The following is a 19,002-nucleotide window of genomic DNA, read 5'->3' as shown; positions in this document are numbered from 1 at the left end:
ACAAAGTGAAAAAAGGAGCGTTGAAAACAAGAATTGATTTTTAGAGAGAAGCTAGTGAGAGAAAGAGAAGAAAACCTCTGTTGTTAGGAGAAGAACTTGCTCATATCAACTCTTCTTATGCAATCCAGGTCAAGAATGAAGATTGGAGAAGCTGTCATGAATGGCTAAGTGCTTTCTAACTTGGGATTGAATGTAATCTACTTTGATCAAATGTATTCTTGGTGATATATATATATATATATATATATATATATATATATATATATATATATATATATATGATGGAGGAGGGCCAAGCACACCTACCCAAGGAAGCCAAGGCCCAAGCCAAGGAGAGCGTCTAGACCAAGACCAAGGTGAGCGTCTAGGACGTGAAGGTGAACGTCTAGGACGTGAAGGAGGGAGGCTATCCATGGAGCTAGACCGTCTAGGCCCCCTTACAAGATCAATGGCCAAACATGCTCAAACACAAGTAAATGAAGCCACGGATGGAAGAGAGAAGGCTTTGTATATGTTTGCATAAAGGCCCATTAGGGGTACTTAGTAGATAGGATAGTGTAGAAAGCACTTTTGATGGAAACATTCTAGAAACTAGGGTTGTGTGGCCGGTCATTGCACATGGCACATGGCTTAGCATTTAGATTTAATTTTGGTTTTCTTTTCCTTAGAAGTTAGCTTACCATTTACGTCCAAGATAGCTTATAAATAGGAAAGCTATCTCATTGTATTTTTCAAGTTTAATTGAGTAAGGTTATGCTGCCATTTTTGTGCACAAGCTTTACTTCTCCTAGAAATCTAGGCTCTAAACTTCAATCCTTTTCACCTTTTTCCCTTGAGCTGGCCGAACCACTCAAACACCATACTCATCATGCACCTACAAGGCCAACACAACTCCTAGGAGGGTCTTGATCATCTCACCCATTGCTTCCGCACCTTATTTTCTACTTTGATTCAAGAAGAACACATGAAAATGCCATCATTTGGTATCATGAGCTTTTGGTTCTTCAAGATGAGTAGCTTGGTCTTTTAAATTTTCAGTTCTTCTTTATTTCATATTGTCATTTAAATTCCATACTTGTCTTGCTGTTTTTTACTTTTTAAATTGTTCTTGGTGTGCTTATGGAAGATCCAACCGAAGCACAATTGTTCAATTGATCTTGAACAAATTCTGTGCAGCTTGTGATAGGATTCCTTACACCATTGAGTGGCTGTTTTCTTTTAGGAATTTGAGTCCTTTTTGCTTTCTTAATTTTGCTTCATTTTATGCTTTGAGTCTTTATTTTCTGAATCTATAAATGTTGTCTCAAGTCATGTGAATCCATATTTGTCAACAATTCTTAGTAGTCCTATTATTGGCTTAATTGTTTCTTGATTTTGGGTCTCTTTATTTGCTTGAATCTGCTGTCGTTTGCTCCTTTGGTGCCTTTTTATTTTTAGTTTGAGTTCATAATTGTGTCTTAGTTCTTACACAATTTCCGTTCTTACAATTCCATTGTGTTAAAGTTTGGTTATCTTGCTGTTTTTTCCAGTTTTCCAGGATTCCCCTGTTTACACCTTCTCTGTTTTGGCTGTTTTAACCCAGAAAAATATTTCCACCCATAGGAAAATTCTGATTTTCTGGAAAATGCAAGTTTAAAGTGTTATAGAAAAGACAAAAAAAGAATGAGGTCAAAAGAAGCAACAGAAAAAAAAATGATAAATCTTACAAAATCAGAGTGCAAATCTTGAGCGCTCCAGCTGGCCTAACCGAACACCAATTTTGCAAAATTTATTAAAAAAAATGGTGCATCCGTTTTGAGTGAATCCAAAGCCAGATTTTAGATAAGATCCTGAATATCTTGCATAACAAATTTCAGAGCCAAATTCCAAAAATACAGATCAGCATAAATCGGGGAACAAACACGTTTTCTGGCCCACAACATTTTCCAGTGGTGCTGTTTTTTTTATTTGGTCATCTAATATAGTGCTTTTCTTTAGGAATTCTTTTGTGTGCCAACCTTTTATTGAGTACCTTTAATTTTTTGCTTTAATTTCTTGAATCTCTTTCTAAGTTGTCATATTATAAATCCTTTTGGTGGTACTGTTTTCTTTCAATTAAATTTGTTTCTTGCTTTTGTTCCTTGACCTCTCTTTTTGGGTGCTGGAATTTAATTTCTCCCTTGGTGCTTATGTGCATGGAATTTGACTTGGTTTAAGGTTTAGCCCTTGTGAATAGGTGCTGGAAATTGGAGAATTAAAGCCAACATTCTAAGGAGGAGACAAAGCCAAAGCCGAAACAAGCTCTCTTGAAACAAACACTACAAACACTTAGGAGATCAACAATCAAGACAACAAAGAAGTGCACTAACCAAAAGGAGGAACAACAAAGGGAGTTTTCTTATTTCCTTTGCAACTTGTTTTATTGTTAATTACCTTGTTAATTACGTTTAGACGGTGAGTGTGTCTTCAAGGGCTCAAAGTGTCTAAGAAGCCTCACCTAGGGCCGAATAGTATAGCATTCTTGATTAGTAATTGTTACTTGTTTGTAATTGCTTTTCTTTTGCTTTCATAACTACGTTTTGCATGTTTATTTTTGTTTAATTTGTGTGCTAAACCGACTAGCTTTGATTGCATAGTTAAGCTTGCATTATTTTCTTGCATTTATTTCTCAACTTATTTGTGTTCTAAGTGTTTCACTAAGAGAAAGTCTTGTGTGAAGATATTGGGGGATAGTTTTTGGCAAGGAAAAGGCTTGGTACTTAAGTAGTCCTTTGTGACTCACCTCCCTTACCTGGAAAACTACCTTCTCTAACTTTCCTAAACTTTCTCAAAGTAAAACACCTATATACACAAAGTTTTAGCCATGTCTTCTTCTTCTCACTCTCCAAAGTCTATAGAAAGTGAAGTAAAATCTTTGAAAACTCTTTTAAAAGAAGTATCCCAAGCGGTACAATTGATATCTTTTAGACAATTGGAGAATGAGAACAAAATCAATGAGTTGGCTAAAGCTTAAGAAGAGAAGTCACAAAAATCACAAAAATAAAAAAAAACTCATGCATCCCATTCTCAAAGTATTGAGTCTCTAGGGGAGGGAAGCCGTAGACTCAATGATTATTACCAACCACCCCCTAGAAGAACTAGGCAAAGGGAACAAGAGGTGCCAAGGGAAACAAGAGTAGACCTACCTCATTTTCATGGAAAAGAAAATGTAGAAGTATATCTAGATTGGGAGATGAAGGTAGAGCAACTCTTTGCTTGCCATAGGGTAAGTGAGGAATGAAAAGTACCCTTAGCCACCCTTAGTTTCCAAGGGAACGCCATGTATTGGTGGACCTCTCTCGAAAGAGATAGACGTCTTCATAGGGAACCTTCCATTACATATTGGAATGACCTTAGGGGAGCCCTAAGACGTCGACATATACCTTCCTACTACCATAGGGAGTTGATGGACAAGCTCCAAAGACTCCAACAAAAGAACATGAGTGTGGAAGAGTATAGGCAAAAAATGGAGCTCTACATGATGAGAGCCTCCATTAGAGAAGAGGAGGAAACCACCATAGCTAGGTTCCTTAGTGGCCTATCACTTGAGATAAGAGATAGAGTAGAGCTCTTACCTTATCAAGACTTGAATGATTTGGTTCAACTTTGCATTAAAGTTGAGCAACAAAACTTGCGCAAAACCTCAAGTCAAAAGGTGAGCCCCTATTCTAGCTTTTATCCCAAGAAAGAGTTTAGAAGGGAGGGTAGTACATCCAAGGAAAAACCAAAAGAGCCTACCAAGCCCTTCACCAAAGAAACCTCAACCCCACCCATCCGAGCTAGAGATGTTAAATGTTTTAAGTGCTATGGTAGAGGGCATGTGCAAGCACAATGTCCAAACCAAAGGACTTTGTTTCTTAAAGGTGTAGATGAGTACACTAGTGGCGAGGATGAGCCTAGTGAGAGAGAGGAAGGGGGAGAGGATGAGAGGGTAGCTCCACTAGAGGGAGAATTGCTTATGATTAGGAGAACCCTCAACAATCACCCTAGCACATCCATGGAAACACAAAGGGAGAACATCTTTCATACAAGATGCAATGTTTTAGAAAATATATGTTCCCTCATTGTGGATAGTGGATCTAGTTGTAATTGTTGTAGTGCTAGGATGGTTAAAAAGCTTAAACTACAAGTAGTTCCTCACCCAAAACCTTACAAACTTCAATGGCTTAATGAAAATGGGGAACTACATGTAGACAAGCAAGTGGAAATCAAGTTTTCCATAGGGAACTACAAAGACAAAGTTTTATGTGATGTAGTGCCTATGGAAGCTTGCCATATCTTATTAGGGAGACCATGGCAATTTGATAAGAAAACCTCGCATGATGGTCTCACTAACGAGATTTCCTTCACCCATAAGTATAAGAAGTTTGTACTTAGTCCTTTACCACATTCTCAAGTGGTGAAAGACCAAATACAAATGAAACAAAAGAGGGATGAGGAAAACAAAAAAAAAAGAGAGCTAGAAAAAGAGAAAATCCTTAGGGATCAAAAGGCGTGGGAGAAGAGTGTTCCTTCCCACAAGGTTGGTCAACAAGAAAAACCTCTTGAAAATGTTTTTGAAAACTTGCTTCTTGTTGAACAACCAAGCCTTATCTTTTGTAAAGGAGCACTTACATGCACTGCCACAAGTAGTGAACTCATGGTTTTACCTCCTCAAGTAGAAAACCTTTTGAGTGAATTTGAAGATCTATTCTCCCAAGAAGGACCCATTGGGCTTCCTCCTCTTAGGGGGATAGAACATCAAATTGACTTTATTCCGGGGGCAAGCCTACCAAATAGGCCTGCTTATAGAACCAACACCGAGGAAACAAAGGAGATAGAATCACAAGTTCAAGACTTGTTGGAGAAGGGTTGGGTTCAAAAGAGCCTAAGCCCTTGTGCTGTACCTGTCTTGTTGGTGCCCAAAAAGGATGGAAAATGGCGTATGTGTTGTGATTGTAGAGCAATCAACAACATCACCATCAAGTATAGGCATCCAATCCCGAGGCTTGATGATATGCTTGATGAATTGCATGGGTCAACTCTATTCTCCAAGATTGACCTTAAAAGTGGATATCACCAAATTCGAATCAAGGAGGGTGATGATTGGAAAACCGCTTTTAAGACCAAATTTGGATTATATGAGTGGTTGGTGATGCCCTTTGGGCTTACTAACGCTCCAAGAACATTCATGAGGCTTATGAATCACACCTTGAGGGATTGTATAGGTAAATATGTAGTAGTTTACTTTAATGATATCTTAGTATATAGTAAAACCCTAGAAGACCATCTAAGCCACCTTAGGGAAGTTCTTCTAGTCCTTAGGAAAAATAGTCTTTTTGCCAATAGGGATAAGTGTACCTTTTGTGTAGATAGTGTAGTCTTCTTAGGCTTTATAGTAAACAAAAAGGGGGTGGATGTAGATCCCGAGAAAATCAAAGCCATCCGCGAGTGGCCAACTCCACAAAATGTAAGTGAAGTAAGAAGTTTTCATGGGTTAGCTAGCTTCTATAGAAGGTTTGTGCCTAATTTTTCTAGCCTAGCTTCTCCTTTGAATGAACTTGTAAAAAAAGATGTTGCATTTTGTTGGAATGAAAAGCATGAGCAAGCCTTTCAAAGGCTAAAAGCTCAACTCACCAATGCACCCATCCTATCTCTCCCAAATTTTTCCAAAACTTTTGAGATAGAGTGTGATGCATCGGGGGTAGGCATAGGTGCGGTTTTGTTGCAAGGTGGACACCCCATTGCTTATTTTAGTGAAAAACTCCATGGTACCACCCTCAACTACCCCACCTATGACAAAGAGCTCTATGCTCTTGTGCGAGCCCTAAAGACTTGGGAACACTACCTTGTGTCCAAAGAATTTGTTATCCATAGTGATCACGAGTCTTTAAAATATTTAAAGGGCCAACACAAGCTCAACAAGAGACATGCTAAATGGATGGAATTTCTTGAACAATTTCCTTATGTAATCAAATACAAGAAAGGGAGCACCAATATAGTGGCTGATGCTCTTTCAAGACGGCACACACTCTTTTCAAAACTAGGTGCCCAAATTCTTGGATTTGACCACATAAGAGAGCTTTACCAAGAAGATCAAGAACTCTCATCCATCTATGCCCAATGTCTACATAGAGCACAAGGAGGTTACTATGTGTCCGAGGGATATCTTTTTAAAGAATGAAAACTTTGCATTCCCCAGGGAACACATAGAAAACTCCTTGTCAAAGAATCACATGAAGGGGGACTCATGGGCCATTTTGGAGTTGATAAGACTCTAAATCTTTTAAAAGCAAAATTTTGTTGGCCACACATGAGGAAAGATGTCCACCGACATTGTTCTAGATGTATCTCATGTTTAAAAGCAAAGTCTAGAACAATGCTGCATGGACTCTACACCCCTTTGCCGATTGCAAATGCTCCTTGGGAAGACATTAGCATGGACTTCATTTTAGGACTTCCTAGGACTGCAAGAGGCCATGACTCTATCTTTGTGGTAGTGGACCGTTTTAGCAAAATGTCCCACTTTATTCCATGCCACAAAGTAGATGATGCTCAAAATATTTCTAAACTCTTCTTTAGAGAAGTGGTGAGACTCCATGGTCTCCCTAGAAGTATAGTGTCCGATAGAGATCCCAAGTTTATAAGCCACTTTTGGAAAACTCTTTGGGGGTAAACTTGGAACAAGACTACAATTTTCAACTTCTTGTCATCCTCAAACGGATGGGCAAACCGAAGTAGTCAATAGATCTCTTGGAACTATGCTTAGGGCTATCATGAAGGGCAGCCACAAATCTTGGGATGAGTACCTTCCCCACATTGAATTTGCTTACAATAGAGTAGTTCACAAGACTACTAATGCTTCTCCTTTTGAGGTAGTATATGGTTTTAATCCTCTCACGCCCATGGATTTGATACCCCTTCCTAATCCACAAGATTTTGTTCATAAGGAAGGAGTACTCAAAGCTGATTTTGTCAAGAAAATGCATGAGAAGATTAAAATTCAAATACAACAACAAAATGAGAAGTACACAAAATACAACAACAAAGGGAAGAGAGAAATAATTTTTGAGGAAGGAGACTTAGTTTGGCTTCACCTTCGCAAAGATAGATTTCCAAATCAAAGGAAGTCCAAACTAAGTCCCCGAGGTGATGGACCTTTCCAAGTTCTCAAGCGAGTCAACAACAATGCATATAAGTTGGACCTACCTCTTGAATATGGAGTACATGACACTTTTAATGTAATTGATCTTTCTCCATTTGTAGGTACCAATGACGATGACGAGCTGGATTTGAGGACAAATCCTTTCCAAGGGGGAGGGGATGATGGAGGAGGGCCAAGCACACCTACCCAAGGAAGCCAAGGCCCAAGCCAAGGAGAGCGTCTAGACCAAGACCAAGGTGAGCGTCTAGGACGTGAAGGTGAGCGTCTAGGACGTGAAGGAGGGAGGCTATCCATGGAGCTAGACCGTCTAGGCCCCCTTACAAGATCAATGGCCAAACATGCTCAAACACAAGTAAATGAAGCCACGGATGGAAGAGAGAAGGCTTTGTATATGTTTGCATAAAGGCCCATTAGGGGTACTTAGTAGATAGGATAGTGTAGAAAGCACTTTTGATGGAAACATTCTAGAAACTAGGGTTGTGTGGCCGGTCATTGCACATGGCACATGGCTTAGCATTTAGATTTAATTTTGGTTTTCTTTTCCTTAGAAGTTAGCTTACCATTTACGTCCAAGATAGCTTATAAATAGGAAAGCTATCTCATTGTATTTTTCAAGTTTAATTGAGTAAGGTTATGCTGCCATTTTTGTGCACAAGCTTTACTTCTCCTAGAAATCTAGGCTCTAAACTTCAATCCTTTTCACCTTTTTCCCTTGAGCTGGCCGAACCACTCAAACACCATACTCATCATGCACCTACAAGGCCAACACAACTCCTAGGAGGGTCTTGATCATCTCACCCATTGCTTCCGCACCTTATTTTCTACTTTGATTCAAGAAGAACACATGAAAATGCCATCATATAATATTCTTTTTTCTATTTGTTCTTGGTATTTTCGTTTCATGCTTATTGCTTGATTCTATCTGATCAATGGAGTCTTGATTTTGATCCTTAAATTTAACTGGAAAGTACTTTTAAGGATCTGAAAAGTACGAAAATACTTTATAACTTGTAATGCTAGGAATAGATTCCAGGTTATTGATTGCATCATAATTTTGTTCCTAATGCTGGATGATTTGTTAAATATATGGGGAATCAGTGTTTAAGAAATTATCTTATGAATTTCATCTGTGAGGAATCAAGGTGAATGACTTTAAATTAAGCATCGAGAATAAGTAGTTTTGAGTATTATATATTGTATTATTCAAAAATACAGATGATTGAGATAGACGCAATTCAATCCCAAGTATCTTTCTCTGTATTTGATAAGTTAGTTTTGGTTTTGGTTGAATCAAACCCTAAATTTCTGAGTTACTTGTGAAATCTTTAATTTGGTTATGAACATGTTCTCAAAATTATTTTCTATACTTAATGAGTTTTATAATAGAACATCTTAATTAGAATTGTTCCCTGTGGGTTCGACATTCGTACTTTAAAGAGTACTATATTACAGTTGATTCGGTACACTTGCCGAGAAAAATCAACAATCCCACGAATAGCCACCGGCAACAAGTATTGCATCAAGATGTGCCAATCATGAGACTTCAACCCAATTAATTTCAAATCTCTCATTGACACTAGGCTCTTCACATTTGAGGAATGTCTTTATGGAACTTTCACACCCTCTAGACATTGACAAAAACTTGTTTTTTTTTTTATCTTTTGACATGGTGTAATATTAGTAATATTATTAATATTACTAATATTACTAATATTAATATTATTAATGTGATTATAATCTATATCTATATATAAAAGGGATTCCCTTCTTTAACTGCTTTCAAATTTTTTCCTATTTTATCCTTAAATTAATATTTAATTTAATTTTATTATTTTGGGTATTGCATCATTTCTTTTATTTTTTTTAAATATTTGGAATAAATGGAGGAGCGGTTTTGAATTAAAAGAGATGGTTTATTTTGAAGATCAATTGCTTAAAGAGAGAGTGTCTGTTCAAATTATGAAAGAGAAAAAAAATATTAGGAAACGTGAGTAAGTAGTGGCCAAACACAACGATTTACAACCAACTATTATAAAAAATCTAAAGTAACCGTCTCATCCACTACATCCATTTTGTCTTTTGATCAGCCTCCACTCTTTCTCAATGCTCTCTTACGAGAGTATAAAAGAAGCACAAAAGAAGCCTATATAATTTCGATTATTTAATTGTTGGAACAGCAAGTGAAGGCGGAAGAAGTAGAAAATGAAGAAGCTGATCTAGGTGAAGGAGAATCAACTGTTCTCCCCAACCTTTCGCGACCCCTTTCACTAATCTCAACCAGGTCGATTCTGACCTCGCTTGCTTGAACCCTCCAGAAGCATCACTTTTATTCTTCCTTTTCTCATTCTACTATATTCCTTCATCTTCACCCCCATTAATTTGGGAAAATGATTATTAACGTAACACTGATGTGTTTGTTTGCTTATTCATATGTTTTGTTTGAGTTTTGGTCGGAAGTTATTTTTTTTTCAGTGTATGCAAGGTAAAACAATTATTTGATATTTAACTTTTTTTGGATGAGTTTAGAAAGAATGTCTCAGTTAGATCTGTAATCACACTTTTGTTGTCATATTAAATCATTATTATTATTATCTTATTTTATATTTAGTATATTACTTATTCTCAATTATGATAGTTAGCAAATTACATGGAAGAGAAGGCAATTGGACCTTGGTTCCTAATTAGTATCTTTTGTCTTCTAGGTGTTAGGCATGATGGTTGATATATTCGAAGGAGATCAGGTGATGACTCCTCATATTAAAGTTGATCCAGTTGATGATGTTGATGCTCAGCCCAATAATAATCCCCGGTGATTGACCATCTTGACAATGAGGCACCACCAACCACGGTTGACTAATGTATTTTCATATTCGTGGAATGTTTGGTCTGATTTTTTAAGGGTGATGAGTGGAGAGGATTAAATATAGTATAAAAGTATTCCACAATAATAATATTATTTTCTTTTAATTCACATGATTTTGAATCTCATACCTTTTTTTAATATTGGAAAAAGGTTAAATTCTCATTTCATGTTATTCTAAAGTTTGCCTACTTGCATATTACTGGTGGATAATTAAGTTTCTATTCCTACTATATTTCTTATATTTTTTCTTAAACTCTCTTACTTAAATATAAAGTACTGCAACAAAAAATATTGTCGGCTAACTCTGTATTCCTAATTATTCTCCACTATTGTAGTAGTTTTAAAATTTATTTAAGAAACAGTTTTTATGATCCTCCATAACACATAAACCACTTACTCAACTCCCCACTTTCTCTCTCTTTCCTTCCCACGTACCTACTTACCACATTCTTTGTTTATCATACTTCCCACATTTTGTGAAAAACTGATATATTATAAAAAAAATTTAATAAGAAAAAAGAGAAAATTGGAGAGAGGAATAAAGATTAGGAATAAATTGATAGTATGTTTTCATGTTTTATTAATAGTTATAATTTTTTTTTATTGGGTTGTAATATGTGAGTTTTTAAAGACAATAACAATCTTATGAAATCAGTTAAAAAAAGTATTTTATAATGTTATCATTTACATTTAAAATTAATCAATTTCATATTTTGGATATTTTTTCTTTTTTTTCTTAAATTTTATAATAAAGAAATATCACATAAGTTCCTTTGCAGATAAATTAATATTGTTAACAAATATGAAATTTACTTGAAATTAATATATCAATACCCTTCTATGTTTATTTTATTATTTATTAACTTACTTTTCTTTACTTTAATTACTTTGATAAAAAAAATAGTATTAAAATGTTATATAATATTATTTAAAAAAAATATTTACAATTTTTAAATTCTCTAATTAAAAGTAAATATAAATATTTAATATTTATAATCTTTAAATTGTCTTTATTTATATAATTATTTTAAAGAGTGTATTTATGATTGCAAAATGTGAAAAAAAAATTGAATGATGAACATATATAATAATTTAAAGAAAAATTATATAACTAATCTTAATTAATTTATTTTACATTCAATTTTTTTTTAATTTTTAAAATATTAATGTGGTATAAACATTCAAAATCTTAACAATGAAAGATGGAAAATATATAAGAAAAGGAACAAAATTTCTAAAATTAGTTAATATTTTTACAATTTTAATATATTTTTAAAGCAATTATTATAAAATTAAGCACTTTTAATTTTTTAACAATTTATTATTCAATCTCAGTATATTTATATTTTAACATATGTTTCCACTTGAAATAAATATATAATTATGTTTATCTTATTTATTAAAAAATAGTATTAAAATACTATATAACCTTATTTAGAAAATAAATTATTTAGTTATCCAGCAACAAATATTAACAAATATTTTATTTTATTAATTTATTTTAGTCATTTATACTCTATATCTATATATAGAAGAAATTTCTCATTATAACGGTTTTTGGTTGTATAAATTTTTTTTTATAGTTTATCTTTGTATCAATATTTTATTTTATTATTTTATTTTGGTTATTTCATCATTTTATAATAACTTAAATTTAAAACTAAAAAAATAGTTAATATTAAATTTGAAAGAACTGTTTGAGATGTGCATTACATTTATTATTCCTAATTACTCTATACTATTGTAACAGTTTTAAAATTTATTTAAGAAACCGTTGTTATGATTGAGAAAACTGGAGAGGGGAACAATGATTTGACATAATGATGATGATAATCATATTTTTTATTCATAATATACTATAAATTTATATTGTTAATATAAATGTGCGAATAATAACATTATTTATTCAAATTTTAATATTAAACATAGATATATGTAAATGATAAAAATAAAAAATGTGGATACATAAGTGCTAGAGCGCATGTGTGCCCGCTAGTATTAATAATATGAATATAATTTATATTATTATTATTATTATTAATATAATAATAATTATTATTAATATAATTTATATTATTATTATTGATATAATTATTATTAATACAATTTTTATTATTGTTATTAATATAATTTTTATAATTATTATTATGATTAATATTATTATTATTATTAATAATAAGTATTAATTATATTAATAATAAGTATAATAAAAATTACAATATGATTAATCTAGTTGTTAATGTTTCTTTTGTCACTAAAAGAACTTGGATTTGAGTCCTGCCTACTACAGTGATGCAAATCAAGATGAAAAGGAGGCCAACATTCAAGAAGAAGAAGACCAAACTCATGGAGAAGCCCAAGCCCACTCCAATCAAAGAATCACTAGGAGCATGGCTAGATCATTGGGAAGAGATTGTCAAATGAAATCTCTCTTTGTAATATCTCTTGTATTAAATTGTAAATAGGATATGATAGCCTTAGGGAAGTGCCTAAAAAGGAAAACAAAATAAACTATGCATGTAAAGGCACTTTTAGTCACTAGTTACTTAGAAATGGCTAGGAAGGTCAACTTTTGGCCTAGTTACACGCCTTTTGTTCATAGAAGGAACTAGAAGGAGTCTTTCCTTCCTTCCTTACCTGGAGGGCCGGTCATCTCCCACCTTATAAAAGGAGAGCCATACCTCATTGTAAAAACAAGTTGAAATTGAAAGTAATGAAATTCTAGTGAATTTTAGAGAAAGTTGTGAGCCTTGACTTTTCTTCTCTCTTTAGTCTCATCTTGTGAGCTCTTGGGACTCTCAAGTGGCAGCACCACCACTCATCTTGGAGCAAACCACCCTCTAAGTGGCGTGAAGATCCTCCCTTGGTCTACAACCACATAAGTGACTCTTTCCATCTTCCATTTTCTTCCATTTTTGTGTTTCTTGCTTGTGTTTTCTATTCCATTCGGTGCAATCTGTTCTTTGTTGTTTTCCCTTTCATTTCCTGCACTTTATTTCTCCTTTAATCAGTGCAGTTTGGTTGTTTCCTTGTTGTTCTTGGTTCGTTCCATATGGTATCAAATTACATGTGATAATCTTGTTGTTTTCAAGTTCCTTTCCATGGGTTTTATTGTTTAGCTCATTTCATTTGGTAAATCCTTTATATGCTGCGTTAACTTGTTGTTCTTGGCATTGTTCTTGTGATTCCTGAACTGTTCTTGAGTAGTTCTTGGGGTTTACTTGCTGTTTTAGAGTTACCCATTCATTCTATATCCATATCATGTTATTGGAATCATATCATGTGGTATCATGAGCCTTAGGTGTGTTCTTGTGTATGTTTGAGTTGTTTTGGCACTTTTAATTCAAGAAATTTACATTATTGTCTTTACCTTTCTGTTTTAGGTTTATTTTTGAGTATTTCTTGTTGTTTTCTTGTTCTTATTACATTGTCTTTGTGTCATTTTGATTTTTGAATCCTTCTTAGTTTTGTCAAAGTCATGTTTCTCCAAAAATGTTATCAATTCTATCTAGTCCTTTTTTTTGATAATTTTGGTTTCTTGATTTTGTGTTGAGTACAGATTTATGTGTTTGTTTTCTTGATCCTTTGGTGCTTTTTCTTTTTAGTTTTGAGTTCATACTTGTGTAATAGACCTATACAAGTTCTTAAACATCACTTTTATTCTGTCTTTTAAAGTTCTTCATTCTGTTTTTCATTCCAGTTAGGTTTCCTCTGTTTTCTTGAAAACGTGCTGATTCTTTCTATTTATTTCAATTTCTTTGCTTACTAGAAATTTCTGAAATTCTGGATTTGAGTTCTTCAAAGTGTTATAAAAAAGTAGAAAAAAGAAGTACATCAAAATTCCAAGTACAAAAAAAAATGATAAATGAAATACGTCCAGTGTGTAATTCTGGCGAAAAAAATACAGTAACTGGCAGTGATTTTGCAAAATTTATCACAATTAATTGGCTTACTGTTTTTATGTAATTCTAGTGCCATTGTTGAGATAAGATCTTGAACTTTTTGTGGTTTAAATTTCATAATCCAGTTTGCATTATACAGTTCCAGATAAATCTGTCAAGTCACGCACAGTTTATAAAAAAATTCCAGTAGTTCGTTTTTTTTTTTTCTTCATCTATTCTAGTGCTTTTCTCTAAGTTTCGTTTGTGTGGCATCCTTTAATTGAGTACCTTATTTTTCTTGCTTGTCTTTTCTTCACTATTCTTGAGTTTGTCATATATCTTGTATTCCTTTTGCTATAGCCTTTCTTGTTTACACCTTTTTCTTGTTTGTCTTTTATTGTTCTTTAAGTTTTGTGGTGGATGCTCTTGGATAAAGTGGGTGAGTGATTTGACATATTTCACTTGAGAATCACCAAACCACAAGATTAGCTTGGAAGAGAACTGAATTCTTTTTGGAGTGAATTGAGTACAATTTTTGTCACAAAACCGTAAACATCTTTTCCATTTTTCACTTGTTTTACTAACTTTGTTTTCTCTTAATTGTTTGTTCTTTTGTGTACTGTTTTGTTATTAAAATGGAACATTATTCAAGTAGTGGTTCATCCGAGTCTAACTCTCCACCAAAAGCATACATTAAAGGTGAATTGAAGGATGCCAAAAAGACCATTGCACAAAAAGATGAAGCCATAAGACAATTAGAAGCAAGGCTGCAAAGGCTTGAAGAAAATCATGCCACATCCAACAATTCTGCACATGGAAGGCGCCATTCACATAGAAGTTCTTCAAGAGGTGCTTCTAATCACCTCGGCCATGAAGAAGAATCGGATGGAGGACAATACCACCAAACTCACCAACACCACTGTCATCATCATAGAAAAAGAAGGCACCATGAAGAAAAACCTTACTTACCCTATGTATAATTACCTACCTTTAATGGTGAAGGAGATCATAATTTGTACTTGGGGTGGGAAGCAAAATGTGAGCAAATTTTTTATGTGTATAAGGTCAAAGAAGACCAAAGGGTACATCTAGCCACTATAGAATTTTTAGACTATGCTTTATTACAATGGTGGCATAAGACACTCATGTGTTGGAGATGGATGAAGCTCATCTCTACCTTGCATTGGTGTGTTTGATGTAGTCTTTAGGTAATTTGCTTTGAAGGTTGCAATATGTCTTAGATGATCCTGTATTTTAGGTTTGTGTGTATTCTAGGTTGCCTTTTGCTGCATGACCCATCCTAGATGCCAAATCAAGGTAGTAAGATCAAGCACATAATGAGGTTAAATGGTTTTGGACATTTTTTTTAAAGTTTTCTTAAAAGGTTTGATTCAGTACAAAAATAAATTTGTTTTCTTGAGAAACAATAGGTTTATTTCTGCTCTGTTAAAAGGCTTTTCGAAATTCTGTTAGGGCACCAAAGGTAAAGCTCAGTCTGTTATTTATGTTAAGCTGAGCTGACAGTTTTGTTAACATTTAACCTGTTGTTTTTAGAATCAATCTGTTGTTTTTTAAACTACTCTGAAACTGTTTTTTGAAAAATGATTAGAAACTGTTCTCTATAAAATAAAATGCCCTTCTCACGTGAAGGGATGCTGAGCAATCACAGTTTTAACAGAGATAAAACATTTCTTGTGTGAGAAAGAGAATTGGAAAGGTTTTGCAAAGGTTTTCAATAGATGTGTGCTTGTTCTTAAAAAACCTTGTGCTGGATGAAGGTGTTGGTACTGTCTTGGAGCAAATAGAACAACTGGTTTATGTTCTTGCAACACAATTTCAGATGTAATCTTTCCCTTACTCATTCTTGTAATAGGTATAAGTGTTAGTCACTCTTGATAGGGTTTCTTGGAGTGCAAGGTGTGCTGGAATAGTGTTTTTCAGCATTGTTTGTTGAAGTTCTTGAAGGGTTCAAGAGCTGCTGTGTATGCTGTAATTGTTTGTATCTGTTTTAGTGGATTCCACCTTGGAGTAAGGTGAACTGGACGTAGCTCTTGATGAGTGAACCAGTATAAAAACTCTCTTGTCTTTCTCTTCTCATCCCTGCACTTGTTTCTGGTTTTTCTTAATTCTGTCAAGAACGAAATCTGTTCATTTGAAATCAAATCTGTTAATTTTGGGCTTAATAAAAATTGTTCTTCTTAATCTGGAAAAGTTCTCTAATCATAAACAAAGCTTCTGAATATAAGTTTGTAATTGAATTAAGAACCAACAAGCTTCTTCATAAAAAACATGTAAAAGATTCATTGTCTATAAAGCTTTATGTTGAATAAATTGGATTGTTCTTTTAGCATAGTGTGTGTTCTTCAATACTGTTAAAAGTGAACCAATCTGATTTAGCTATTTTTTTACTATCTGATCTTAATCCCAATCTGGTGCAGTTCTGTTTGTGTTAGACTGTTTTGTAAAAATCAATCTATTTATTCTAAAATCAATTTGTTCTTTTACCCCTGATATACTAAAATCAGTTTGTGGTTGCGAAAATTTTGTATGTTCAATTCACCCCTCCCCTCTTGAACTTAGACATTAATAGACCCAACAATTGGTATCATAAGCTAGGGCTTGTATTTTGCTCAAGTGTATGCATGATGTCTGAGTTTAAAATGCCTTTTGCTGAAGGTGCGTCTATTAATAGACCTCCTATGTTTGGTGGTGTTAACTATGCTTTCTGGAAAATTAGGATGAAAATTTTTATGGAGTCTATTGATATGGGTATTTGGGATGCAGTGGTCAGTGGACCTTTTATACCTATGCAGGTTGTCAAACAAGAAACAATAAAGAAGCCTTGGTCTGAATGGAGTGAAAGTGAAAGGAAGAAGGCTCAATATGACTCTCTAGCCAAGAACATCATCACATCTGCACTGAATATGGATGAATTCTTTAGAGTTTCTCAATGTAACTTAGCTAAGGAGATGTGGGAGGTACTAGAGGTAACTCATGAAGGGACTGATGATGTGAAACGGGCAAGGAAGCACTCACTAATTCAGGAATACAAACTGTTCAGAATGCAATCAGAAGAGAGTATTGCAGATGTGCAGAAACGATTTACACATATTGTAAATCACCTCACTGGCCTTGGTAAAGTCTTTGACAAGGAAGAGCTCAACATAAAGGTGCTGAAATGCCTTGATAGAAGCTGGCAGCCTAAGGTAACAACAATCTCAGAATCTAGAGATTTAACCAAGATGTCCACTGCTGCACTCTTTGGAAAGCTGATGGAGCATGAACTAGAGCTGAAAAGATTGAAAGAACAAGAAACTGTGGAGAAGAGAGCCAAAGGAATTGCCTTGAAAACTACCATGGAACATGATAAAAGTGAAGAAGAAGAGAATCCTGAACATGATGAGACCTTGAGTCTGCTCACCAGAAAATTCAGCAGGTTTCTTAAAAGAAAGAACTGAGACAAAACTCAATAAAGAAAAAGGTACTCTAAATCCAATGACTCAAATTCTTGTAGTTATACTTGCTTTGGTTGTGGCAAACTAGGTCATATAAAGGTTGATTGCCCAAACAATCAAAACAAAGAAAAATCAGCAAGCAAGAAGAGTGAAAGAGGCAAAGGAAAGAGAGCTTATATCTCTTGGGAAGAGAATGATGTATCCTCAACAAGTGACTCTTCAACTGGAAGTGAAGAAGCAAATCTGTGCTTCATGGTGAATGATGAAGGATCAGCATCTGATTCAGTAAGTGACTATTCAACTGATTCTGAAAATTATGATTAGCTATTAATTGCCTTTAAGGAAACACATGATGAAGCAAATAAATTGGTTGTCATATGTAACAAACTGAATAAAGTAAATAGGGTATTGGAACCTAAAGTTAAGGCTCTTGAAGAAGAATTACACAAAGCTAAAACTGACTTGGTTAGCCTTGAATTAACATGTCTACATGCATCAATAAAAACTTGTGAAAATTGTAAGAAACTGGAAAAACAAGTTGAATATTTGCTAAAAACATTATCAAGTTTCACCAAAGGAAGAGAAAATCTTGAAACACTGTTGGATTCACAAAATGCTGTTTTTAATAAGAATGGTCTAGGATACAATCCTGGAATGAAGAACAATGTTAAAAAGCTATCCAGTTTTTTTGTTCCTTCCAAAACATGTTTTTCTTCTTTTAGCAGTTCAAATACTATGCATACTGCATCTTGCTTTTACTGTATGAAAAATGGATATATCTCTAGAACATGTAAAGCTAGAAGGTACCTTGTTCCTAAAGGGTTAGCCAAATGGCTGGCTTCCTAAGGAAGGTTATTAATAATGTTGGACCCTAAACTAGAAAGGGGTACCATATGTGTTAAATCTGTTTCGTTTTGCAGAAAACAACAGGAAAAATCAGTGGTACTTGGATAGCGGGTGCTCAAAGCACATGACTGGTGATGTTACTCAATTCACAAATCTGAAACTTAAAGCTGAAGGACACGTCACATATGGAGATAATAATAGAGGAAGAATTCTTGGAAGAGGAGATGTTGGTACTGCAGACTCAACCACTATTGAGAATGCACTGTATGTTGAAGGGCTAAAGCATAGTCTTCTAAGCATTAGCTAGCTGTGTGACAAGGGATACAAGGTTAATTTCGAAGCCAACACTTGTACAATCTCAAATGAAATTTCTGGTAAGGTGCTTTTCACAGGAAAAAGGGTAAACAACATCTATCTCTTAGATATTATGAATAGTTGTTCTGAAAATGAGTGTTTGTTGTCTAAAAGTGATGAGTCTTGGCTGTGGCATAGGAGGCTAGCTCATATTCATAAAAATCATTTGAATAAGCTGAAGTCTAAGGAACTTGTTTCTGGTTTACCAAACATAAAGTTTCAAAATAACAGATTGTGTGATGCTTGTGTAAAGGGAAACAGATAAGAACTTCATTTAAATCTAAAGATGTGGTTTCTAAGAATAAAGCCTTGGATGTTTTACACATGGACTTGTTTGGACCATCTAGGACTGCTAGCTTAGCTGGAAATTACTATGCTTTGGTGATTGTTGATGACTTTTCAAGATATACATGGACTTTGTTTCTTGCTTCTAAAAATGAT

General features: G+C 34.3%; 1 protein-coding gene across 1 annotated transcript; it reads left to right on the top strand.

Moving 5' to 3' along the window:
• The first annotated feature begins 16,566 nt into the window (after positions 1–16,566).
• On the top strand, positions 16,567–17,685 carry LOC150025810 (uncharacterized). The gene is given in 1 exon segment (XM_090304745.1): positions 16,567–17,685. A coding segment is annotated over 1 exon segment (1,119 nt).
• The last annotated feature ends 1,317 nt before the right edge of the window (positions 17,686–19,002 follow it).

This window comes from Phaseolus vulgaris, chromosome 7, assembly GCF_051622355.1.
Source record: "Phaseolus vulgaris cultivar YP4 chromosome 7, ASM5162235v1, whole genome shotgun sequence".
NCBI classification, from domain to species: Eukaryota; Viridiplantae; Streptophyta; class Magnoliopsida; order Fabales; family Fabaceae; genus Phaseolus; species Phaseolus vulgaris.
The sequence above is the reverse complement of the archived record's forward strand: the minus strand, read 5'-3'. Positions and strand labels throughout refer to the sequence as shown.